The sequence below is a fragment of the Cottoperca gobio genome, chromosome 3 (assembly GCF_900634415.1).
Source record: "Cottoperca gobio chromosome 3, fCotGob3.1, whole genome shotgun sequence".
Classification (NCBI taxonomy): Eukaryota; Metazoa; Chordata; class Actinopteri; order Perciformes; family Bovichtidae; genus Cottoperca; species Cottoperca gobio.
The window spans coordinates 11,190,650-11,218,186 of NC_041357.1; the positions used below are offsets into that span (position 1 = coordinate 11,190,650).

Below are 27,537 nucleotides of genomic sequence, written 5' to 3' on the forward strand. Positions count from 1 at the left end.
GAGCTGCGCATCGGTTTGACACGTCCAGCCCTCATGTGCCCTTCATGAATATTAAAATAGTTTCTTGACTATCTGTCAACTGTAATTACTAAATACTTATTATTTTAACACACCGTCAGGGATTTTTTGAGTATTTCGTAAAATAATGGCTGGTGCATTTTCTCTTGATGCTTTTCTCTTAATAAATGCAGCATTCCAATTTATTTTTACCTGTTTTAAGATCTGTGCACATGGAGCAGCCTCACTGTAGTCGTGCCAAACTTATGCAGTGGAGGAAATAATTCACTGTCAGAATACTGACAAAATAGTGAGCACATCCCTCACTAAGTACTTCCACTGAGTCTCCGGGCTAATCTGGGGAAGAGTTGGAGAAGTGAGTAAAGTAAAGTGTAGCTGACAATGAATCTTCTCTCAGATTCAGTGAATAAACACAAATGTGTTTACTGCCATGAAGCGCATTATGTGAAGAGTGGTGGTAGTATAGTTCTACAGAATAGATGTAAACATCAGTGTAAGGCTGTTTACAGCCATAGGAATAGTTCAGTGTTTGGGAAACATGTTTATTTGCTTTCTGCCGAGAGTTAGATTTGAAGATTGGTACCAATTCCATGTCTGTATGGAAAAAATGAAGCTAGATCCAGCAGCTGGATAATCTATTTTAGCATAAAGACTGGAAATGGATGGAAACTGCTAGCCTGGCTCTGTCCAAAGGTCACAAAATCCGACTACCAGCACCTTTAAAAATCACTGATTAACACGTTATATGCTGTTTGCTTAATCTGTCATGCTAAATGCAATTAGCCTTATAATCAGACTGAATTGGCATTTTGTTTCTCTTCAAAGCCTGACGTGTTCAAGTTAGACAATTACTTGTTTATTTTATTTCGTTGTGCCCCAACCACTCGGTAATTAGTGACATGTCCATCCCACCAATGTCATTTCCACTTGTCATGGAAGCTGCTGCAGTGGTTGCTAGAAGCATATTCATGTTGATTTAAAGGTTATCAATACGATATTCAGAGTATTAATATAGCAGCAAACAACTCTTTTATATGTATTAGTGCATGTATGGCACGTTAATGGCTGCCGCTGTGCACTGCGCTCATATGGTGGTTACCGCTGATAACGTCGTCCCGACCCAATGCTTTGTAGCGGAAATGTCAGTGAATCATTGAATACATTTGAGACGCTTGTGGCAGCACAGACGTCCGGTCCCAGGCTACATGGCCATGGTCCTAACCATTCTCTAACTAAATATGTTTTGTTCTTTTATGTTTGCATGTACCCAAGTCTCTGAAGCGTAGACAGTATGTTTGCTAATTTGAATAGGTGATGATGACAGAAGCACCAGGGTTTTATAAGTTTATAAGTGATATAAGTGATTTCAATAACCTGTGGAAATGTAAATGCTTTAAAGAAGCTTTTTAAGAGGGCAATTAGAGATGGACTATGACGTGAAGTTGGCAGTCACTGTTATATCAGAAGCCTCAAGAGGCGACTATCGGCAACATTGCTTAACTCTTGAGAAATTAGTTGGCAAACAGTAATGTAGGAGCGTCCGGGGAAGCACAAGGCATAGCTGCCAAAACAGACCTGAGATCCGCTTTGTATCAGTAATGTATTATTAACTGTGTCATCCAGTTACTGACATACTTTCTGCTATCAAAGGGCTTTCCTGGATGCCATGACATAGACATAGAATGAAATCCCACGTAGCCTAGTTCGCCTGACTTCATTAAAAGATGAAAACAAAGGCAATGTCATTAACTAATTGCATTGCTTTTATTCAATTTATAAGTTTAATAGGATCTAGAGGGAAGGCACATCAGCGCCCCACATTTTGTCTTTATAGGTTGAAGTAATTCAGTTGCAGAATGTATTTTCAGTTACCATTATAACCCACAGAGGTCAAAACAAAAGGACAAACGTTTAATTTATGACACCATTATGATGGCTGATGCAGTCTAAAAGTGCATTAGCCCTGACAGTAACACATTGAGCTAATCCTTTCATAACATAAAGAAATGATAAATATCACTGGTGAGAACAAAAAGTCATGACTTACTGATACATTTATGTGGCTGTTGTTTTTCACAACCATGGAAACACGAAGAAAATGGGATTTTAGAAAGCTAAAGAATGCTTTAAGTAGGTCAGTGTTATGGCAATGCCAAAATCTGGTGTCTATAAAAGCTGAAAGCTGGAATCAAAGGGGTTTGAGTATTAAACTGGCAGCGGTTATAAAGCCAGGGCGGCCTCACTGAGGCACCACCTAAGCCTCTTCCTAAGCCAATAAAAACCCTGTAGAGCTTTATTAAGAGTAAACTTTGGTGCATTTTATTCTGAATATCTTAATTTATTTAGCAATAACTACAAATCCCAGCACCTGCTCACCAACATGACAGCTTTGCTAGACCTGATAAAACTGCTGACAGTTTTTAGACACAAAAACATGTCATCATCTCTAAACATAAACTCATGTACAGAAAATAAAGACATCCCCAGTGTCTCTGCTTTGTTTCTCTTCCATTTCCAGACGTCTTCCAACAACTGAATGTGGGAGTGACATTGTTGCCGTGAGCTTCTGTGTGCACAAATATGCCAAACTCAGCTAAAGCAAACTGCAGGCCCATTATGTCCACTACTCATGCTGTGCATGTTCCTGCGGTCCTGCTGGGAATCGATGGACCGTGTGAAGGCAGGTGCTGGGCGGGGCGGGGCTGACAGATCTCAAATCAGTAGGAAGACAATTTCTATTGATCTGGCTAAATCGGTGGAGACAGCTGCAACCCATTCACAACTTTGGCAATCTATGGATCCTCCTCTGGGCTCTGACCTACATTTCGATGACAAGTAAACACAACTTCAGAAGACATGTCTTCAGTCTCTTCCTTTTGCCTGCTCTCTTCCTATCTCTTTCTGTCCCCGTCTCACTAAGTACTGCATGGGTTTCATCCCCCTGCCTCCCTCTCGCTGTGGCAAAGCTTCGTTTGTGCTAACAAGATTAATTAAAAAGGCTGTAAATGAGGGTCTTATTTTTGTATTTTGTAGCTGTGGGGCGCTTTTTTGCAGCTCTGTGGTTATTTCCGCTGAAGACGATTAGTGTTGTGCATCCTCACGTATTTTTGAGTTGCCCACTGTTGCTACATTTAGACGGGATAATCAGCATTTGTCCTGGAGCGCAGAAATCAGTCTCTCCATTCTTTTAGACGCTTGTCTGGTGAGATACCCAGGCTGCTCTCACCCCCACAAATGTTAATGTTTGAGGTCAGAGTGCTGAGCTTATCAGACACACTTACATTAATGGAATTTAATAAGAGTAACTGACTGCAGCCCAGAGTGACTGAAGAGTCATTGGATTCCACTTTGGGTCTATTAGCACCAAAAGTGTGCGACATATAGTGTGTGAGCACAAACACACACACAGACACAAACAAATGCAGGCCTTGTGATTTCTTTTCATGCAGTGATTTGAAAAAGACTTGTTTCCATGACAATCTGCAAATTAATGCACCTTTTTAATGAATTGAAAACATTGAAACTAATTAAGACCGAGGAAGTGGTTTGTTCCACATGTTTGTTCTGAGAGTGACTTCAACAACGTATATTATTAACTGTAGTAACACTACAGGACGTATTATTATTAATATACAATAACAAAGCCTATATAGGGTTATTTTGATGTTTTAAGAATGTGCGAAAAAAGAAGAAGAATGGAAAAAGTGAAACAATTATTTGCACCATGAACACACTGCAGTTTGTCTGTTCCTTTCTTAATTGACTTAGAGCAGGGGTCACCAACCTTTTTGATACTGAGAGCTACTTCAAGGGTACTGAATAATACGAAGGGCTACTTGTTTGATACAAGCTTCCTGAACAACATAGTTGCACGGTTCACCTTTAATGATAATATTATAATTAATAATAATAATCATAATACATATTCATATATGTGAAGAGACTGTCTGATCACATGTTAATGTTAATTATTCCTCACAATGATTATTAACAATGATTTATGGTAGGAAACAGATATATTTAAAAATTATGTATTTATGTTCTCAATCTATTTCAACATTTGAAAGTCAGAGTTATCACATCTCTGATAGTTTTGTAAATATCTTTGACAGTTTTGTATGAATGAGCACATTTGTAGCATTTTGTTCAAAATAACACCGGTTATATTTTAGTACAAAGCATCACTTCTGTAATAAATTAGGAAATCATGAACTGTCACATCTTCACATCATATCCTGTTTGTACAAAACACTAACTTTGTAACATCGGAGAGAGTGGAGATCACATCAGAACCTTTCTTCTCGTCTTTGAACAGTGTTTTCAATAACCATCATTGCACCTTTCAAGACCTCTCCGTCCGAAAAGACTTTCTTGTTCTTTATTAAAAAATGTGCAGCGCTAAATGAAGCTTCCGTTGCTTTGTGTGACTTGTTCCCCGGCCTCGTGAAAACAGATGCTGCTGTCCAAAACTGCCTTTAACTCTCGGCTTGTTCTGCCCGCAGTGCTGCAAGTGGGGAGTTAGTTAGTTAGTCAGTCAGTCAGTCAGTCAGTCAGTTAGTTAGTTAGTTAGTTAGTTAGTTAGTTAGTTAGTTAGTTAGTTAGTTAGCTAGCGTGGCAGCTTCTGTGACACGTACCGAAGTGTCTCCACAATGTGCCGCTTTGCCATCGTCCCGCAAATGAGACATACACACTTTTCTTTCACTGTTGTAAAAAATAATTCTTCCTCCCAATCATTGTGAATAGTTCGTTTTATTTCGCTTTTCTGCCATGTTTAGCTTAAAAACACACCTAGCGCCCCATCGTAGCTGCTCCCGCTAGCTTGTCTCAGTGAAGAGGGAAATGGAGATTTAGCCCAGACAGGGTCAGAGTTCATATATACATAGAACATTTTTGTTTTTTAAATTCTAAATTTAATATTGTCATTTTAAAATAAAGAATAATTCAAGTGTTCTTGATTTTTTTTTTAAACAGCAAAACAATTAAATACACATTTTAGACGGAGCTCCATGGTGACTAGTGCTATTTTTAGAACATGCTCTGCGGGCGACTCACGTGGTCCCTGCGGGCGACCAATTGCACCGCGTGCACCGCGTTGGCTACCCCTGACTTAGAGGAACTCTGATGCATAATTAAAAATGTATTTTCTCATCAGTTTCTCTTCCCTTTCTATCACCTGAAGCTGTCAACTCTACAAACAGAGAAGAGTGTCTGCTGCAGGGAACATAACTCGGATGCTTGGAGACATAAAAATATAGAGAAACTAGGTCCAAACCAACCTGCTCCTTAAACAAAAAAATTATCTTTAAGTAGAAAATTGCTTAAATGAGAGAAGAAAAAAAACCCAATAAAACACTGAGCCCTACCGTAAAGGTTTTTTAAACATTAATGTCATCATGAATACTAGTCCCTTCAAGTCATAAAGAGGATAGCTATGGATAATAAATAGGAATAAAACATTTTACTACATTTTACTACAAGTTTTGAGAAGTGACTTAAAGCTCACGGTTAGGAAAGTTGTTTTAAAGTTTTAATTTAGATTCAATTTGTTGTCATGCTGCATGAAAACAGCACTAAGACGATTCTGTCATCTGCTACTTGTTCCCTTCAGTCGCTAAAGACCAGCTGCTCTGACCTCAATCGTAACGACAGTCCTCACTTACTCGTCAAAGTTTGACTCCTTGACTTCTTGCGATTGCCCTGAGAGCAAATGATTCGGTGACACCAATATGAGCAGACAGCTGTCATGAGCCCGTATACTGACTGAAAGCACAGTTATGACTTAACTTCTTTCATTTCTAATCATCAATCGAGTCGTTCGCTTTGCAGAAATATAGGGTACATTTGTAGAATTCATGTTAACACATTCTTTTTTGTAATGCAAGTATCAAAACCATCTCACATGGTGTTTTTAGTAAAGTCCAAAGCCTTCTACTTCAGCAAACATGAAATAAATATAAAAGAATAGAAGCGCCTGCTTATTGACTGAACAACAGCTACGATATACTCTTTATTTCAATGTATTTATTCTTTTTTGGTTCAGTGTCCTTTTGAAGAGAGACTTGCACATGATAGAGCTACTTTGTTTGTGCAGTATGGCAGCAACTGACAATTGTTTTTATTATTGAATATTCTTTGGTCTATAAAATGTCAGAAAAACGTTATTCTTAACGTTCAAGGTGATGTCTTTAAGTGTCTTGTTTTGGCAGTCGAAACCCAAAGATATTCAGTTCAATATGATATAAAATTGAAAAAAGCAGAACATCTCCATATTTAAGAGGCTGAAAACCTTTGGTCGTTCTGACATTTTTGCATGAAAATTACAATGAATTGATTATTAAAATGATTAGTGATGGTGATTATATTTCTGTCCATCAACTAATCAATTAGTCAACTAATTATTGCAGCTCTATTGTACAGAGATGCATTTCTTTCCTAATCCTTATTAATGAGTACTTGATACCTCTTAGTTTGACAGTATTAAACTGTTCGGAAGTGAACAGATAATTGACACTTCCCCACCGTGAGCATTTCTGGGCGACAGTTCATAGTCCACAAAGCCTCTGACTTGTCTTGTTTTTATTCATCCAGTTTGGGTAACTCAAACATCAAATTGTATGACATTGTTAAGCAAACATAGTTGTGGTGTGACAAAGAGGCTAGAAACCGAGGAAAGCTGTGAATGCGAGTGAAAATACGGCTGTTTGTAACATATTGAGAATACAAATGCACAGCAGAGAGGTAGACCGGGCTGCAGGATTGGTGGAAAACGTTTCTAATGACAATTTTTTTTTTTTTTTTGCTGTGACCCTGGGTTATCACTGCAATGCATCATAAGTGCTGTGAATTCAAGCTGACCACAGCTCAGATACAGAGTCAGAGACACATTTTAAGCCTACAGGCATTTAGTATTTTATATTGCAAACCAGCTGTACTGTATATTTACAGACTGATATGTGTAGTCTTCTTCTGTCCGTCACATGTGTCACATCGTCTTCTCACGGTCATATTGTCAAAAGATGAAAAGTGTTGACACTGTTGAGGTTTATGCAAATCAACATTGATATTAACACTTAACTCGGTGCAAAGTGCTTGTTGCTGTGGTGTACTTATTATTATCATCTGTCAGTAAAACAGGCAGGCCAGTACTGTGCTGCCTTAATGTTTGGACTTTCCTGTCTGACTTTCTCTCAGTGTCACTTTCGTTTTGTCACTTCAGCCAAATCTGTCACTGCACATAATATAATTACCTATTTCCTCTGGGGCTTTTCTGTTGCTGTCTCTAGAAAGACACTTAACTTCTTGCATGACAAAAATTGAAAATCATAGTGAAGTACACATTACAGTCCCTGATGGCTATGCAAAGGATTCTGACATTTGCAATCATACGTTTCAGTAACAAATTAGTTTCTACGATATAAACCCAGTAGAGGGAACTGGTGAATTTCTGATTGACATTTCAGGCATGTGATAACCACGATACAATTCCTTATAAATTCATCATTCATTTAGTAATGCAGCTTTTGGCACTTTGGGTGGAAAAAAAGCACAATGGTGCTGAGCAGGACTCCAGTCCTTAAGAAGGGAAGAAGTTATGTGCCATCTTGGATTTTACATTGATACCATTAGGGCTGCAACTGAGTAGCTGTTGTCATTATTGGTTAATCTGTTACGTTTTTGCGATTCTAGTCCAATACACTTTTTGTTGGTCGTTCTGTGTGCATACAGCTATGGCTCTATAAATGGGAAACAAACAGGTTTGAGTCACACAACATTATTGCAGCCAGGACGAGGGAAAGGCCTTGAGAGGGACGGTAAATCTGGAACATGCTAACGTTCTGAGGAGCACTGACATGAGGGGGGTTTGTTTCAGTGTTGAGTTCAAATATCAAAAATCTTTCTCCAGAATCACAGACTCTACCTTTAATTGATTCATTCATTGAGTCATTTAGGCTATGAAATGTTAAAAAATAGAAAATTATTTATATAAGATATTTAATTTACCATAATATTCATTAAAACAGTGAAAAGCAGCACATTCTCACATTTGAAGGTCTGGAACCAACAATTTGTTTGGCACTTTTAAGAACTAAGCAATCATCAGAAATAATTGGTGATTAATTTTCTCTTTGACAATTTGATTAATCAACTAACTACTAAACTATTAAGTAAACTAAATTGTCTAGACTTGCACTCTCATCTGATACAGAGCATCATACGTAGTAAGACAGTGTCGTTTCATCTCTTATAAAATCTGTATTCCTGGCTGCCGGATATATTTTTGTCCTTGTTGCTAATTGTTATTCCCCGTGTTCACGGTAATCATCACAGGGGAAATGGGCTGAATAAATGACAACCTTATAGCTCAGCAACTTTAATATAGAATCACTAGATCAAAAAGAAAAATGATCACTGTCCATTAGAAAATAAGCAGATAAAGACTCTACTGTTTACATTCCTTGTTATCCTGTGACGTGTTTTTCAAAATGGAACATTTTTATTTTCTTGCACGAGCACACATTTTCATTTTCATGATGATAAATGACTTTGATGAAATCACTGTTTCAAAAGACGAAGCTGCGCTAAACCAATTGTACTTTCAGTCTGTGGGAAGCACATTAACAAAGGATTTCCCCACAAATGTGTCATATACAAGTGCACTAGTCTCAGGCTCAGTTTGTGTTCAGCCAGGGTGGAGCATTACTTTACATACAAATATGAACACTGTCCTAAAAATGACACTCCATTCGTGCTCGCTTCTCCAGTTCAAGGTCAATTTAAAAAGGTGATAAAACATGCCAGAGACACATCTGACATAAATCTGATGTATGCGTACATAAAGTTCAGACTGACGTGATGAACTACAACCACTCACTTCCCGACTCTTTCAAAATCACATTTGTAAAATAAGCTAGCTCATAATGAGTCCAATAATAAACCATGTTTATTAAACTGCAAAGTGCAAAAGTTGTTATTGACATGATTCGACATCACAAGTATATTATTTAATCATTTTATGACACTTCTACCTTTAAAGACTGATGAAGGTAGTGTTATCTTAGAAGAGATCCCCTCCCCTCCTTAGTGAGAACTAATTAACAGCTCAGCTTGTGGAGGTGGAAATCTCACTCATATAAATAAACTATATAAGAGGAAGTTATTGGTGGAACTGCTCTTGTTTTTCACGTTGGCTGTAAACTCAATTGCTGCATCATTCTGAAAGTTGAAAAGATAAACAATCTGATCAAACGTTAGCCTTTAGCTTGTAGCCCCTCCGTCATGTGTCCACCAGGGAAACATTGATTTTTAACGTGAAACTGCTTTATTTAGTGTTTTTACCAGTTTTAATCATCAGGTCCATTTGTTTCGGAGAGGAGGAGGCCTCCGCCGATAAGTTGGCTCCCAGTAAAAACCTCCTGAACGATGATGTAATCCTAACCGGAAGAAGCTGACTTCAATGACAAACTCCCACGATCCGCTATGCCATCAAACGCTGTCTTTTGTTATTGTTTTGCTTGAGAGCCCCTTAGTGAAAGAAAAACTACACATTGTACGTTTAAAAGTCTACATTTTGAGACATGAATAAAACTGGGTCTGGATGAACCACTCAATATATATAACAGCTTGTAAATTGGTGTTGAAATGGTGGCGACACTGAGGTCTAACATTAGCTATCAGTGACTTAGATCTGTTATTTTCAAAGACAGGCTTTATATTGGAAAAGCTTTTCTGTTCTTACCTGAAGGATCATAACAGGATTGTCTGAGGTGAAGCTTGGTGGTGTCATGTCGTCGTTATTTATACCAAGTGGCAAAACACACACACACACACACACACACACACACACACACACACACACACACACACCCCACTTTGACAACACTTTATAGCTGAGAGAAGACTTAGAGGTGAAGAGGTCACTTGTTCCCCGAGGGAGATTGCATCTCGGCAGCTAGATTGCATTTCAGCGTTCAAGGCTTCATCTCATAGCATTACCCATAAGAACAAAAGTATGACAAATCAAAGTAATCCCAGCAAGGTAACCACAGGGGCCAGAATCATTGCTGTGACAAGTTTCAACGGATTGCACAAAAGCGAGTCTGTGGCAACAACAAAAAAGCACAGTTGAAGCACAGATCGAGATCTTTAAATGTGAAGCTCAGCTGTGGAACAGGACATCACAGTGCAAATGAAAGTGATCTGTGGTGGGGCTATCGGAGTGGGAATGACAGACGCAGACAGACAGCCAGGCTCAAACGTCCCCATGGCAAACAGATCCAATAGAGCAGATTGACAGCAGATGCTTTGAGAAGCGCTGTTCTGTCGGGAGGATGGTGCAGTATAGGTGAAGAATTACAGCAACAGTAACACTGTGATTAACTAGTATACACACAATGCAAGCTCCAAATATGCCAAAGCTTAACAATGCAGTGTACACCCACACTTAAAGTATTGTATAGGGAACAGAAAAAGCTTGACTCGCCCACACAGTGGGCTTTGTACACATGATCTAAATGCATGATCTGTCTCCCCCCTCCTCCTTACTCCTCTCACATCACTCTGGTTGCACAGGCACACACAACAGAGCTCCCTCTAAACAAGATTTTAAAAAAGTATGAATAACAGAGAAACAAAAAATGCAAAAGTCAAGAAAAACACACACACACACAGTCAGATGTATATAAAATGTTAAGATAGAGGACTCACCCAGAAAAGGAGGTTGAAGAACACCATTCCATATCGCAGGGCCACCATGCAACCCTCGGCCATCCTGCAGCGCCGCAGTTCTAGGAGGAATATGAAGGAGAGGTCCAGGTAAAACACTACATACTTCTTCCCCTGGGTGTAGCGCCCCTTGGACGTCTGCGGTCCTTTTGTTGTGTGGAAGCCGAACGCAAACGGTGGCCGCTTATACTCAAACTCCCCACTGAAGCGGTGAAACCCAGAAGTGAACGGCGGCGTGTCGGGTTTGCTGTCCAGAGACGGACTGCGCCGGTAGGGAGTCTCGTCTGTGCTGGAGCGTCTCATTATGAAAGCTGAAGAAGCCTTTAACAGTCTTTAATAGTCACTCTGTGTACTTCAGGTCTGAGCAAAGTCCACACCGAGGGACCAGAAAGTATTCCACTGGGTGTTGAGGGATGGATTTTTGTAATGTTTTGACCTATCTCTCAAAATAGTTACACCCCCTATCAAACCTTGCAACGGCTGATTAAATTTTACCCCAGGTGTGATCACATTTGATCTGACCTAATCTGTGGAAGATAATGTGCTGCCATTCACTTGATTTGAGTTCCTCTCTTTAATCCAATAGTGCCACTATATCCAGCAGGAGACTTTGCATAATCCTACCAGAACAATTGTGTAATTCTATGTATTTAGGACATAATCCCAACACACATACACACATCTGCACATCCCTGTTTCCCTCTCTGTAATCGCTCAAACACAAGTGTCATGCTCTGAGAGATAAGCTGGTTTGCAGTTTCATCTCGTAACGGTTCAATCAGGTAAATGACTGGAGGGCTTCGACTCGACCACTCCAGCTGCTCTGGTCTGGTGAAATGATCCAGAAACGTCCTACCTGGTCTCATGGGAAAATTCCTGAGCAGGTGCTCTTTGCTGGGAAATAATGGCACCCCTAATTCGACCAATGAACTTCTTTTACTCAGTAACACATCCACTGAGAATAAAATGCTACACTCGGGTCGAAGTCGTGGCTGAGTGTTCTCTGCATGTGGTTGTGGCTGTTGGTGTGCTTTTGCTGACATGCAATGAAAAAAGATAAGGAGATGAAAGGGGAGGAGGGTGTTATGAATGTGAGAGGAAGGTTGAAAAGCAGCATGAAAGGATGAATAACGCATGTGAGCGGACCATTCTTTGGCTTCATGAATCAGTATCTCTGTTGAATTCCTGCCTTGCCCAATTTCCACCTCGCTTCTTTTGTCCAAACTTGTCCTTTTTGTCTCTCAAAAGTGTCTAGGGGTTACTCTGCCTCTCCTCCACAGCCTGTTCTAATCACATCGAGCCATTCACCCTCTTCAACTCCCTCTTATTCTCCTCCTGCACCTCACACTGAGCCCCTCTCTGCGCTCTCTCCGCTGTGCTGCCGGCGCTTAATTAATTTCCAGACTCTCATCAGTGAGGCAAAGTGTGCGGTGTCCCCTCTTCTCGTCTCTCCTTCCTCCGCTACAGCATTTCTCTCCTCTTCTCTAGGTGGGCAAGGAGATCAAGGTGTCCACCAGGGCCATGACCAAGCAGCGAGAGAAGAATAAGCAAGAAGGAGAGAAAGGCAGGGAGAAGAGAAAGACACTGTTTCCACAGAGAAGCAAATGAAAGACTGCAGTGTTTGAGCGGTAGTCCAGTCTCGCTGCCTGAAGCTCCCTCCCTCTTCTTCTTCACAAGCTCCTGTTCTCTTTCTCTCTCTCTCTGTCCCCCCCTCCCCTTTTCTTTTCTCCCTTCTCTCACAAGCTCCGATGCTCTCCCCTCCGCACGCACAATCTCAAACACCCCATCCCTCCTCGGAGACTGTCCCCAAAACCTGGCAGCGCGAAAGGCAGGAACAGTCATTCATATTCTTGCCACACCCTACGAGGGAGCGCAACCAATCAGTGTCTCGCAGCCCCATCCTCCCTCATGCACACGCCAATCATTCCCTGCCATCTACCAGATAACACTCTCACACACACACACATACATACATACATACATACAATGTAAATGCACACACAAAGCCTGGTGTGTTGTTAGCATAGCAGTGCTCAGAAGCCTGCTGCACTGTGCTTGCTCCTCCTCTCCTCTCTGCCTCCTGCCTGCCTCATTCCACATGCAGAGGTTGTTCTTGCGCACAAATCAGGCTGCTCTCTGTGCACGCTTGGCTTCAGTCGCGTTCCTCTCTCCCTCTGGACCTGGACTTGGGGCATACTGCATCCATGTTACCACACTTTGCACATATTGCCACAACACAAAAGAAGTCACCTCAAGTGTGTCACTGTTGGAAGGTATGGGGAGTTCACACTGCTGCTGACATTCAGACAAAATAACTGCATGCTCTCCACAACCAGGTGGCCATCTGTGTCTGTGGCTTTATGAGTCCACAGGGACGTTTCAAAGCTGCCAAGGTACTGACTTTCATCAAGTATTTAATGGATTTCTGTTTCGTCTCCTGCATGTATTTTTGTCAGACTGCAGAGGTGATGGCCTAAGAGATTGAATGTGATTTACTGAATGACTGACATTGCTGATAAGAGCATACACGACTGTTGGGATATTGGTGTTATCTCTCAAAAAGGTTAGTGGACATGAGGCAGTATCAAAGTGATAGGAAAGGTTACTTCAAGAGTATCTACAGCATAAACAAAAATGGCATGGGTTATATGCAGGTCAACAAAAAGGACTAACCACCATATGTTTTGATAATTTTGGTTATTGTATATACTGGCAAGAAGCGTGGTTCTCATTAACATTGACATTTGGTTTCCATCCAAATGTAGCATTAATTTAAACCGATGCAAATGAAAATATATTGGAAAAAGAAAATGTTATTTAAATATATTTGCATCCACTACCTTTATGTGGATATTGGGAGTTGCTTCATCGAAATAAATAAATAAAAGAGAAGAAGAAGGCGCAACAAAGTGGCGTAATTAAAAGAGCGTCAGTCAAACCCCAAACTGTGAAAAACTATCGAAAAATGGAACACAAATATGGCATGTATGAGTATTAGAAGAAAGTTATAGTCTCTCCATTAATCCGATGTTTTTGTCTGCCGCCATTTTTCATCTCTTTAGTCACATGCTTCACAAGTCATGATTTATTCACTAATTCTCTTTTCATTATTACATTTTGCTTTAATCAATACATCAACATTTCCACCGTAGCCAAGTGTAAAAATAGTTTTAAAATAATTTTCTGCATTTCAATCCAGCTGTTTACATATGCAAAAATGAAAACGTGCATAAAAACATATAGATGTAGCTATAGACCCACATTACAGCTGTTCCACAATCGAGCAAAGTGTCTGTAGTAAAAACCTTTATTGTTGAGTTTTACCAACAAAGGTTTTACAGCTATAAGATATTTGTCCTTAATGTTGAGCGTGCTTATTCATCCATTATTCATATTGCTGAATCACATTACATATATATCATATTTATACATGATGTGGTTCATCCCAATTATGTCAATTGTGTAAGTAATTGGCACAATCTGCTGTCATTTTCACAACATATACAGACTGGGATGATTCATGAAGCTGGAAACTCGTATGTCTGTAAGTGGTGTGCATGTAATATACTGTGACGCCATGAAGCAAAACAACTTACTGTTAGTTACTTAAGTAATCCCCAAACCTAAAACATCTGTCACCATACATTACACATCTCTACCCCTGATTCAAACACACACACACACACACACACACACACACACACACACACACACACACACACACACACACACACATACACACACGTGTTTTGGCTGCAGCAAGGAAACATGATACACAACATGATGAAATCCATCTCTGTTAAGACTGGAGGTGTGTATGCAGGGGGCACATATTAAAATACTTTGAATCACAGTGATGTGACAAAAGGATGTAAATGGACTGGCATGCTCAGTCAACTACACACTGTGCTGCTCACTGGTCTCCATGCAGTCATAGAGGGGTAAGAGTCTGTCTTGCTTACCCTTATTTAAAGCTGCAATGTGAGCGTCCTATGAATATCTCCACTAAATTACAAAACAGGCTATATGGATAACTGCAGTGCGCACAGAGCAGCATTATGAACATATGAAATGGGAATAGCTTTCCACAGGACTGGCAAATTATTTAGAGCTGTTTGCCAGTTATGATTTTAGCTTATGCAACCACAATCATTTCAGCTCACACATTTAACATGAGGCTATTTTGGGAAGGTTAAAGGGGATATATTATTCTAATTTTCAGGTTAACACTTGTATTTTTGGTTTCTATTAGAACATGTTTACATGCTTAAATGTTCAAAAAAACTATTTTTTTGTTCTCATTCTGTTTGTCTGAATATACCTGTTTTCTGAAACGCTCAATTTTAGCGGCTGTCTCTTTAAGCCCCCTCCCGAAAAAGAGTCTGCTCTGATTGGCTTGCTAGAAAAATTGCAAACAAAGTTCTGAGATACTCAGATGTAGGGCGATATATTCTAATGAGCCTGCATGTGACATAGAAAGGGGAGACAATTAGGATTGGCTTGCTGAAGCTCATGTTTTCTGAGCGAGGCAGCCCTCAGAAAACTGAATGGGCTGTTTTATTTCACAGTTTGTGGGTTGATAGACACTCCAGATATCCAAATGTATGTGCACAAGCACTGAAAAAGTGAGTTTTTCATGAAATGTCCCCTTTAAAATGTTCAAGCTTTATATGCCTGTTTCAAGGCAACCTGTTTTCTCCTTGACATATTGGAAGGGCTATAAATAAAAGTTACAGCGTCACAATTCAACAAGCATCCATTATGTGCATACATGATGGTGACGTTCACAGTGATGCAGAAGGTAAGAGCAGCGTTGGTTGCTTATCTTTAAATCACATGTTATAAGTGTTCTCTTGTGACTAGTGTTTAACAATTTGCCACACTCAGTTACCGTCAAGATGTTCCTTTACAAAAACACAGCTGTGTGTGAGCCAACTGAAAGCACATTGTCACAACAGCATTACACCAGCGATTATTGAGGAATCAGAGCCATGAAGATAAATAACAACAGCTCCGATGGGAAATAAACATGTTTCGCCCAACCGAGCCGAGTCTTGAGGGATTTAAGATTTGCTTCACTGAATAAATTGAGATATATGGACAATAAAACAAAACTAGATGAATCAAGATACAGACTTAAACAGCGCTGCTAAAATAATAAAAAAGGAAATCAAAAGCAAACATTCAAACATTCTAGTTGAAGTGGTAATGTAATAAAATCGTTTAGGGGAATAACAGCATCTTTTGTAAGTGACAACAGTGAAGTGAATTTGTCTGTGAAGGTGCCAGGACCAAAGGTGTGACCTCGACTGTGTTTCCTCACGCTCGTGACAACAGTCAAATCTAAAGAGATGGTGCTGAGTACTGTTGGCATAGTGCTGGAATGGCTGCACAAGCATCCAGCATGAAGCTGCGTAACATACTAATAGACTTAACTTGATTTAAAGACGTAGTCTCATCAAGACAGACCTGAGAGCAAAACACAAGAAGTGATATCTGAAAACAAGTCATAGGCAGACGATAAGCGAATAAGATCCAGGGTTATAATTTCAACATAAAATGTGATAAATGGGGTGCCCCATGTAGGTCGACTGTTTAGCAGCGGCCAGGGTTGGAATTTGCTGCAGGTCCTCCCCCCTCTCTCTCCCCCTTTCTTTTATATCTTCGGCTGCACTGATAAAGGCAAAAAAGTCCAACAAATATTCTTGAAAAAAGTGTTTTAAATCAATTTGGTGACTTGTTTTGTAAAAATGGATTTTGATGCAAAGTCAGAACAGATTTATCTCTATCTAGTCCGCAGTGGTGGAAAGTAACAAAGTACATTTACTCAAGTACTTGTACTTCACATGGCTATGCCTATTTTAAGCTACTTTGTACTTCTACACTTATTCAACAGCTATAGTTACAAGTTACTTTTCAGATTAAGAGTTTACATTCAAAATCTAGGATCAGTTTAATAAATAGGATTCATTTAAGTAACAAGTTAATGCATCCACAACAATGACCAATCATATGAACATATTACACAATAGCCACTCAGCATAATGAGTACTACTATTTTACCATTTGATTTACTATAGTGGAGTATTTTTATTCTTGAGTGAATGATATGAATATTTCTTTCACCACTGAGGATCATAAACGTCAATAAATAGATGTTGTGGCAGTTCAGCCAATAGTTGAGCAGATTAGGCTTTGGACCAATGAACTGCACAGACAGACATTTCTCTCCCAGGAGTCACACCACTCTTAGGTCAAACTACACTATCGATCGCAGGGTAGCGATGTGTGGAGGGCTGTGACGCTTACAAAGACATCCTTACATTGTAAATAAATCACGAATAAAAAATGAACTCACACATTAATCGTCATGAATGAATAATATGAATCTACAAAGAGTGAACACCTGGGTCAACATTAGTGGAATGTGGTGACTTAATACCTTTGTACAATACAATTTGGCATTAATTAAAGCGTTTAACTAAAATATTTAATTAATATGTCAATTCAACAAGGGGATTTTACATGAGGGGACAATTAAGTCACCATGAAAAGCATGTGTGCCAACCTATTGTTCATCAGCCATTTGTGTTTGTGGATGACTCAATTGATGTCTGTAACGCGACACGGTCAAATGTAATTACGCTGTGCGCCATGCTTAGAGCCACCCAGATACACTGCGTATGCAAAGAGTTTGGATGTGGGCGGCAGAAAACAATGGCACTATGCCTACTTGCACTCATTGTGTAAAGAAGAAAACAGAAATGAAGACAAGTGTTTTGTAAACCTGTTTAAAGGCAAATAAATATTACTGCTGTTTGCTTGAAGCTGGTTAGTTTTGTGGCTTAAAGTACAAATTGCTTCTAACAGCTGACACATTGTGTTACATCAGGCGCTGTTTAAAGGATAAGGATCGTGGTATTCTGTATTGGTATTGGTGTCTGAGAGGATTTTCCAGTGCTGGCACACCAGATACAAGATACAAGATATTTATTTAACTGTTTTTTTATTTTTCATCTCTTAATTATTACCTTTTTTCCCTCTGGCCTGTTTGGAATTGTAGACTTAAGTTGATACACAAGTTGTAGTAATCTTGATGTATAATTGTCTCAATAAAGTTGCTAAACAAGAATGTAAAAGAATGTAAAAATTAAAAGAGGAGAGTAAATAGCGACGGAGCAGCAGCTATGTAGTATGCCAGATATTTCTGGAATGAATTCTCCAGATTGAAAAGAAACTCGGCGTTCAGAGGAAGGATTAAAGCAATGAAAAGAAGTGACAAACATTCCTGGGGTCAGAGGAGGGACACAAAAGTTCTGCACTCCAGCTTTAAACAAGAACATTTATTCTTGACCTTAGAAATATTTGTTTAACAAAGCAATCCAAATTTAAGATTCACTTACTAGTTTTTTACAGATCTTAAATCTGTTCTTATCAAAATAGTTATGTTAACAACTGAACAAATGACTTGTAGTGACGAACTTACTCATAATTATCTCCCTTCAGCTCTGTGGCATTTTATAGCGTCTTTCAGGTCATTGTTTTGGTTTTCAAGCACACAACTTTATTGTTTTGGTTTGAGTTTCTTTTCAATTTCGAGAATTCATTCCAGAACTTTCTGGCATACTACATAGCTGCTGCTCCGTCGCTATTTACTCTCCCCTTTTCACTTTTTACATTCTTGTTTAGCAACTTTATTGAGACAACTATACATTAAGATTACAACAACTTAACCTAAGTCTACAATTTCAGACAGGCCAGAGGGAAGAAAGTTAGTAATTGAAAGATTTTTGTTTTGAGCCGACCAGACAGTTTTTTTTCAAACCCAGACCTACTCGCCATTAATGACGAACTAAAAAATGTGAGGGTGTGCAGGACATTTAAAAATGAACTTATATATTTGTGACCTGTTTCTAAAGATGTATATCTTCAGTAGGAACACATTAGCTTAGGGGGAATTTCACAAATAAAAATAGGAATGTCAGAAAATAGGGTCAAGCAATTAATCAGAATGTTATCGAAATTGCAATATGGACTAGTCGTGCAATAATAACTAAATCGCAGAAGGCGCAATATTTGTTAAAGGCAAAATATATGTAAAATATGTAAGTGTGTGGTGCTGCAGACATGTCCCATCCAACAAATAGTATACAGACTTACAAAATCTTTGTTTGTTACAGACCCTCGCAAAAATAATCTTCAAAGAAATTAAGAATAATGATGCAAAAATTATCATTCCATCCAATATCGTGAATCATATTGTATTTGCAAGATCAGAAAATAATTGTTTTGTTATTTTTCTACATCATTTTGCCCTGTCAGAAAATAGAGTAACTAAGGAAAGAAAGATGTCAGCTTTATCCTGAAAGGATTCACTTGCTAAACAGAAACTGTCATCTGAGAGTGTTTAGTGGCAGCTGGTGGTGGGATAAATCAGACACCCAGTCTGGGTAAGAAAGGATAAAGACGCATCTTTCATTATTTATTTTGGTGCTGTTTCAAACAGCCTAAAGGTAAATCACCGATCATCAGGGAAGGTGAACTGAGGAAATTGAGCTTTAATTATTTATACAATTTTTATGCTCCACAGAAAGAAAACTAATTGGGCTAAAGGTTGTTATCAGCAGGTATGTGTCGCCTCATGCTCTCAAATGAGACGAGTAACACTGCACAGATCTAGCCTTAATAAAGTACCTTACATGAGCATAATTATTCCCATGTATATTTCAAGTAGGCCTGTCAACTTGTGATTACACTACAAGCACTGACTGAAACAATGTCTGGTGAATTATTATAAACAAAGAGTCTTCAAATATTAAAAATGTTTAGTTGCTGCATGCAGAGCTGTTCCTTGCTTTTCAGGGGCCAAGCAGCATTGTGCAATAATTGTGACAGTCATACAGTGTAATAAGAATACAGGAGGCAGACAAACACACTTTTGAAGTAACTTAATCATTATTAGAAATGTAGCTCAATAAATATGTCAAGATTAGTGCTAAGTAGCAGCATTTATGAAGAGAGGTCTGGTAATCAGCACGTTCATTTTCAAAGGAGCTCCAAATAGGCCAAATCATCTGTGATGACTGCTTCAGTCAAAATAAAACTGCAAGATTTTAATATTTCAAGGAGAGCAGTTTGGAAAGTCACAGCAAAATGTGTGCAACGCCAATTGCATCAATAAAGAGAAACAGCAGTAACACACAGGATATGATGGACCCAGGACTCAGTATACAACCCCTCTCTAGCTGTTGTGCACTGGGGATTTAATTACTTCCAATTGAAAATCCTTTCTCAATAAGTGCTTATAATATTGTTTCTGCGCACATTGTGTTTCCCCTGAGTAGAAAAACATACTTAAATGTGTGCTTACACATGCTCTTTTTTCTTTTGGTTTTCTCTTCTGTGTTCCTGTCTAGTGCAGTTTTGACATTTTGTCATTTGATTTTTATCAATCACTCTTAAAATTAATAGTTTTAAATTGTGTGAAATGTGCTTATTTTCCAAGAATTGTATGAGAGGATCGATACCAGTGTTATATCTGTCTGCTAAAATAAATATCACTTTCATGTGTAGCTACAGCCAGAAGCCTTTTAGCGCAGCATTAAGACTGGCAACGGCGGGAAACAGCTAGCTTGGCTCTGCCCTAAGTGACAAAAAAAACACCTAGGGCGTATTAGCACATTTAAAGCTCACTACTTAACATGTTATATCTTGTTTGTTTAATCAGCACAAAAAGCTCAAGTGTAAAAAATCCAGAGCCAGATTAGCTGTTTCCAGGTCTAATATTAAGCTAAGCTAACAGGCTGTAGCTTCATAGTTACTGTACACCAGTGGTGGGCCGTCAGGGCCAGCAAGGCCTTCTCTGCTGGCCTGAACATCATCAGAATATACATTTAATTTTTATATATTTTTTCCACAAATATGTATTCAATTATTCCCCATAGTCTATTCTCTTCATTTCGTAGCTTTCCTCTTGGTTGCGCTGCTTCCAGCCTCAGATGGAGATTTGGAGGTTTGGCCTTTATGTTAGAGCTTTTATCCAATCATATTTCAGCCATAATGTGTTGCCAGGGTCCAAGAGATCTGCCCTTAGGCCTTCAGAATCAACAGTGCGGGCGTCTGTAGCTTAAAGTGAACGGAGACAAAACTGTGGCGTTAACCAATCAGATTTCGAGTTGGGGACACCGGGGCCAGCTAGCAGGCGTATGATAACGTCAGCATGTGCACCTCTTTTGATTGGATACGCACTATTGAGAGGCAGAGCTATGCAGAGCTAGCAAACTTTGAACGAGCTAATTTGTGTAGATTTCTACAAGCTGTTTTTTTTCAACCCACAATGGCTGAAGGAGGAGAAGAGAAATCGATTTGGTCGCAGATATAATTACAACGCCATTTTCAAGACAAACTTTTCAAGAAAAGATAGACATCGTGAGAAGAGAACGGCCAACCCCGACGCTAGCGAGCCTATCACAGCTGGGAAAAGGGTTTGTCCGCCACTTTCAAATCACTAACTACGAGCGGTACCCCCGGCTCACAACCTCCGAGAGGCACTGCACATTGTACTGCTGGGAATACCTGCTATTTACAACTAAATGTTTCGGAAATATTAATATAACTCTGTTGTTAGGGTGATGCAACGCCCGGTTATACTGCCTTTCTGTCTAAATGTATAGTTTCTAGAGCCATGGCGTCATAATGATGGTATTAAGAGGGGCAATAATTCAGGTAGGACTGTGTAGGACATCACTGAAGGCCTAGGTGTGAAATGCACGGCCCGCCACTGCTGTACAGACATGAAAGTGGTAACAATGGCTCCCACTTTTGGCCAATTTTTGGATTTGGCAAAGTTGTCAATGCCGAAATGGTGACCGGCTGGAGCCACCAACATTGAGCTTCACGATGGCTCATCAGAAACCTATGGATGACGTCGCGGAGACTACATCCATATTTTAAACAGTCTTTGGTTGTAATAGATAAATACATTGAAATGCAAGCTTTTTCAATTCACTTTAAATTATTCACAGGCAATTAAGGTAGCAGGTTAATGGTTAATACATCAATACGTCACTATGTCTGTAAATAATGGTTGCAGGCTAATTTACATACCCAAGCTACTATCAAAATACAACTGATGATGACTGACATCCATTATTCACCTTGTGGCTCTCATTATTCCAGTTTTTGTGGTATAATTACCAAAATATATGATCACACAAAAGCAAACAACCGGTACCTCTGACTTAATCATGTCATACTTTCTTTCACTTTACAAATTGACATGGAAATGGCATCCAGATGCAACATTAGTCAGCTTGTGACAAACACTGCCAACGCGTCTGAGGAAATCTTCCAAACCTGGCACAGAACCTTAATTTACAGCTGGAAATATCTCCATCCATTCATCTTCATCAATACCTCCATCAATTTGTCAAAACATTTCTGCCATATTGGGTGTCAGCAGCTTCATGACCGATTCTGATTTCTTCTATACACCTCTGAACAGCCAGCGTGAAAACTTCCACACCTGCAAACATGATGTATGCATATGTGTCACATCTGCCATTTGCATTCTGCTGCTAATCCCTCCGAGCTGGAAGGTTATTACCCTGCTTGCCAATCAAACGCTGCCCAAGAGACAAATATGCTTTGTGTGGACATGTATTTATGCACATGAAGGAAAGGAAAATCCCCCGAGGAGGAAAGAAGCAGTGGGGCGGACACACACATATGTAAAAACATACTATGGCACACATGCATGAACGACCACCCCCACTGTGTTACCACAGTGACAAGTTGATATCTATACATAATCTCATACAATACATACAGTGCATGACTCCCACTCCCAGATTATTGTCAAATGAGCTAGAATGCTTTAAAGGTTTACTTCACTTTACTTCAAGTGTTTCCTTAGATGGTGTATCCAATGGTTTTCAGTAAAAAGCAAACTAAATTTTTTGATTTCAATGCCCTACATGTACACATACACAACCCAGTCTGAAATCTGGTTTGGACTGAGACATGTGTTTTTAAATCTGAGTCGAATATCAAATCAATGCTTTAGACCTGACTTTTGAAAATGCTTTTTAAGACTGAAAACCATGAAATATAACTTGGACCGCTAATCAAGTCTTTCATTGTTGGCAATGTGTATTATCCAGAATTGAAGTGCTTAAAACAACAGTGCATGTGTGAATATCCATTCACAGGGAAATAAAGTATTTTACTACTGAGAATCTGTGATAGCAGACATGCTCTTATCTTTTCACAGTCTAAGAATGGTGGTGCTGTTTAGCAAATGGTTTTGAAGTGTAATGAGATGCAGTGTGTTTTCTTAATGTGGAGATTGAGTGTATTCATTTAGCAGAATGTGTGCATAATGCACTTAATCTAATAATTTGCATTTGCTCCAGTCACTGTTTTGTAACTTCTTTGAAATCACTAAGTGTATAGTAACAAACAGGCATTGCATTTCAAATAAATCCACCATTTCATTTAGTTTTAAATCAGACCCACATCCACACAAAAACACACAGAGACATTTGTCCTCCCTCATTTGCAGCATTTGGAGAGTATCACATCAAAACACATGCACAAAACAACACAGCTGGAATCCCAGTGTGAGTAATCTCATCAGAGGAGTGTTCAGAAAGGTGGATGTGTGTAGGCAAACATGCTTGATCCAGGAGACAGAGAGCACCAGAGAGATAAGCAGTGATCAAGTCCCTGGAGCAGACATGTAACAACTCAGATCAAGCCCCATCAATGTGTGTGTGTGTGTGTGTGTGTGTGTGTGTGTGTGTGTGTGTGTGTGTGTGTGTGTGTGTGTGTGTGTGTGTGTGTGTGTGTGTGTGTGTGTGTGTGTGAGAGAGAGCTCCATCGTTCCTCAAGGACCTTGGTCCATCGTGTCCGTTCTCCTGAGGCTGTCAATAGTGTTTAATACACAGATACAGTACAGTCTGAGTCCCAAGGGCATCCAGTGTGACCTTATCTAACCTGACAGGCTGCGAGGAGCGGAGCTGGTAATGTCTGTTAATGTGAAAGTCAGATCATGTATCATGCATGCAGTTTATAAGCATGAAAGTACTTTCAAGCAACATTCTGGTCTGTGGTGCAAGATAACTTCTGTCACCTCTTGTATGTAACTGACAAGGCTCAAAGGGATTCAGCACAACCAGAAGCGCTGCAATAAAACGTTTTTTAATGAATCCCTTTGCGGTAATGTTTATAGGGTTGCTGGAATAAAGGTCCAAAAACTGCCAAGCTTAAACCCTGTTTGGATAAACCCTGCTTATATGCTCACTGTAACGGTAACATGACATGTTTTTAAGGCTATCTATAATTTGGTAATCGTGTTTTTTTTAAATGTGTTTCTATGGTGACGTTACACAATCTGCCAAATGATGACGTCTAACATCATAGGAAAGTGAAGAAAACAAAAAAGGAAAGAGTAAAACCGCAAACTAAAGGAGACAAAGTGATAATTGCTTGGATGTTGTTCAATGGATTATTAGTATTTTCTGACACATGTTCTTCTTATTATTCACATGGAGTCCAAGAAATGAGTGAAGGTGGGCATTGGATGAACTACAAACCTGAACAAATAAAAGGTTTATTCAGATTAAGAAATTATTAGAGCAGGCGAAATGTGTTTTGTGTCACAAATACTGAATATGAATTAGATCATGTGATCTAAAAAGAAGTCTAGCTGAAGAATCCTTCTTGAATTCATTTTTTGTCCAACATATGGTGATGCATTTGTGGTCGTTTGTCTTTCATGATACAATAAAATACAATGTTGAGTTTTAAACGCAACACATTTGTCCATATACTGTATTTTATATGTTGTGCTTGCTGAGTGTATTGTCTCGTGTCTGCATCTTAGCATTTGAATTCTGAAATGATAACTGACAGTTTGGCTAAATGGCATTATCTATCAGCAATATTGTAAGCCTCGATTAACAGGGATATTTTTTCAAAATAAGGGACAAGACAAAAAAAGGAATATAATGTTTTTCTCCTTTTACTTCCAGAAATGCAGAAGAAAAGGTTCCTCAGTTTAGACCTGCAGCGAACTGCACAAGCTGTTTGTAAATTTACTGATTATGAGATTTGGGCATCACTAAATTAAAATAAGTTACACCACATAAACTAATTCTTAAGTAGAGATTAGTTGTTACTAAATATTTAGTAACTGCCAGGTGTAACTAGCTAACTGAACCAAATGACAGAGCTAAGGTCAATATAATATTATATTGCCAATATTAACAAATAATATGTAATACGGTCAACATATGTGACCTGACACTTGATAAAATGCTGTTTCTTTAATGATGTAAACTGAAAATGTACAAATCATCTCACAAAAAAAACATAATGTACCTCAATTTACAAAACGGTATGCCTGGCGTCGGTAATTCATTATACCATAATATTAAGATACATATACAATGGATTGCCAGTATTGCTTGGCCCCCTGAAACTGTTGTTTTTGGCACTAATGTTAAAGTGACTTTCTGTGACTAGGATCATTAATGACTGTCATAAGTATTATTCCTTGCTTGCTGTACTATATGCAATATACTATCTATAATAGGGATAGTGATACGAAGATGGAGTCTCATTAAAAGTGTGTCTTACTTTTTACTCATATAGATACCACTCTTGGAGGTGCAGCTGATCTGCCCTGACGCATCATGGGTCAGCTGGTAACAGCAGTCAGTGTTGCATAGTAAGTGACTTACTCACAGAGAGAAAAAGGATTGATCATCAAATGTGTTCAAATGTTTTTCTAATGTAATCACATGTTTCACTGAACAGAATTGTTGTTCTTTGAAGGAGGTTGCTACAAAGCACTAAGCAGTTTATTGGTTGTGCGCTCCCCTGTGTAGGTGTTCTTTCAACATGATTACAAAAAAAAGAGCTCAGCAATCCAGCTTTAATATCCACGTCCTATTTAAAAATCACGCATGTTGTTTTGTTTTGATAACTACAACTCAGAAGATATTGTTTAAGCCGCTGCTATGTTGGCACATCTTCAAAAACTGTACACAGTAGATATTTTTAGGCTTTTTATCAAGTGCACATAACGCCTCCGTAGTTTATTATCAACAAGACTGTTAGCTGAGCATCTGTTACGTGGTGAGACAGGAATGTCTCTTTGTGCATGTGAGCTCTGTGGAGGTGGGCGGTAAAAATAAGTAAACACAACAAACTAATAACTGCTTTGACCAAGTGACAACAATTGGTTTACTCAAACTCCTACTGTGCCAACACGTGATACATACAGGACAATCTTGAATTAGTGGAAAATCATAATAAAAACAGATATTTCTGAAGGGTGGTGGCCCCACATCTGAGAAATTAGATATTTTATGTTGGGTGCTGGGATGTTTTTCATGCCTCAAGTCTGTTAGGGCTTTTCCATGAGCCAGGGTCAGTCAGCTTTAGCCATGCAACGATAACAAGCAAACACAGATTAATGTTTTCTTCAAAATTATCCAGTAATTTACAAGGAAAAAAGAAGGTTTAAAGGAAAGTCTGACAAAAACTGTGACTCCTTGTTGTGGTCCAAACCTCCATGTTGGTAAACACTGGTCTATAAAATTTATAAAACTCAAGACCTTTTATCTTTGTACAAGACATTTATTTATTGTATCTTCAGCCAGTTTGAATTTTCAGTCCTCCCTAAGCACAGGGAAGTCATCCAGCTCAGTCCTTTCACCACAGACTCCCTAAGTGGCTCATTTAGCTCCCGGTGGCCAACTTCAAAACTGCGAGCTGGCACTCCAGTAACTCCAGTATCACCATTATCAACGGGGAGTTAAGAGACTCTAATCCCAGGAGTCAAAACGAGTCATTTCACTATAAAACATGTAACTGTCCTCTATTAATAAACCTTGCTGTTAGGACTACACAAAAGGCGCTCAGAGAAAGTGACATTATTGCAGGCTGTGTTTTTATTAATACACAGGATATATCTGTTCTTTAGAAGTACTAATCAATAGAAACTGGAGACTACAATCATAGCAATCTGGTTAGAGTTAGTAATATGCAAACAATTCAAGGTTAAGGCAGGAATAATACGGCCTGGGCAGATAAAGCAAACACACTGAAGCTCCTCTTAGTGAATAATTCATGAAGGAATTATCAGGTTATTAATGCAGGTCTTTTCTACTGTGATCAAACATTACACCGTTTGTTTTAAAGATCTCCATTTGATTAATGAATCACCACAAATTAGGTGTGAACTGAAATCTACCAAATTGTAAAAAGTAAACGTCATGACTAAATCCAGAGAGCAAGAGCTGGATGGGCGGGAAGAGGAGAAATACATGTCGAGGTTTTTCCGACACACTGTGTCCCTGAGAGCTACCGAGCCTCTGTCAACAACAATCTTCAAACTTTTCCGTAACATATCCTCCTCCAGAGAAAGCAAAGACAAATATCGGGTAACATATTCCTCCTGACTTCCGACAGCTTTGTCTCCATAGCAACTAATCCGCAGGCTGTGGCAGTAAAGAAGTACCTTGTGAACTTCTCAATGAGAACAAGTCACTGTGGACTTTGGAGTGGCAGACTGAATGTTAATTATATCACAGACCTAGATAGGAACACAACAAATAAAGGAGAAATTTGGCACTTTGTCCTCCATCACATCCCCCCTGTGTGTGTGTGTGTGTGTGTGTGTGTGTGTGTGTGTGTGTGTGTGTGTGTGTGTGTGTGTGTGTGTGTATGTGTGTGTGTGTGTAATAGGGATCCTTTTTGTGTCCCTTTGTTGTGGTTCTGCATTTTTTT

The 27,537-nt window shown here is 39.1% G+C and overlaps 1 protein-coding gene across 2 annotated transcripts in view; it reads right to left on the reverse strand.

The window, feature by feature from the left end:
- tspan4a (tetraspanin 4a) overlaps positions 1 to 27,537 on the reverse strand; it is a 115,926-nt gene that overhangs the window by 80,309 nt on the left and 8,080 nt on the right. Inside the window, exon 2 of one of the 2 annotated variants that reach the window (XM_029428712.1) lies at positions 10,723 to 10,802. In XM_029428712.1, the coding sequence (XP_029284572.1) occupies positions 10,723 to 10,785 (63 nt within the window). In that variant the 5' untranslated portion in view covers positions 10,786 to 10,802. Of the gene's footprint in view, positions 1 to 10,722; positions 12,441 to 27,537 lie in introns of those variants that run through there. The other variant, XM_029428711.1, reaches the window with a different exon arrangement.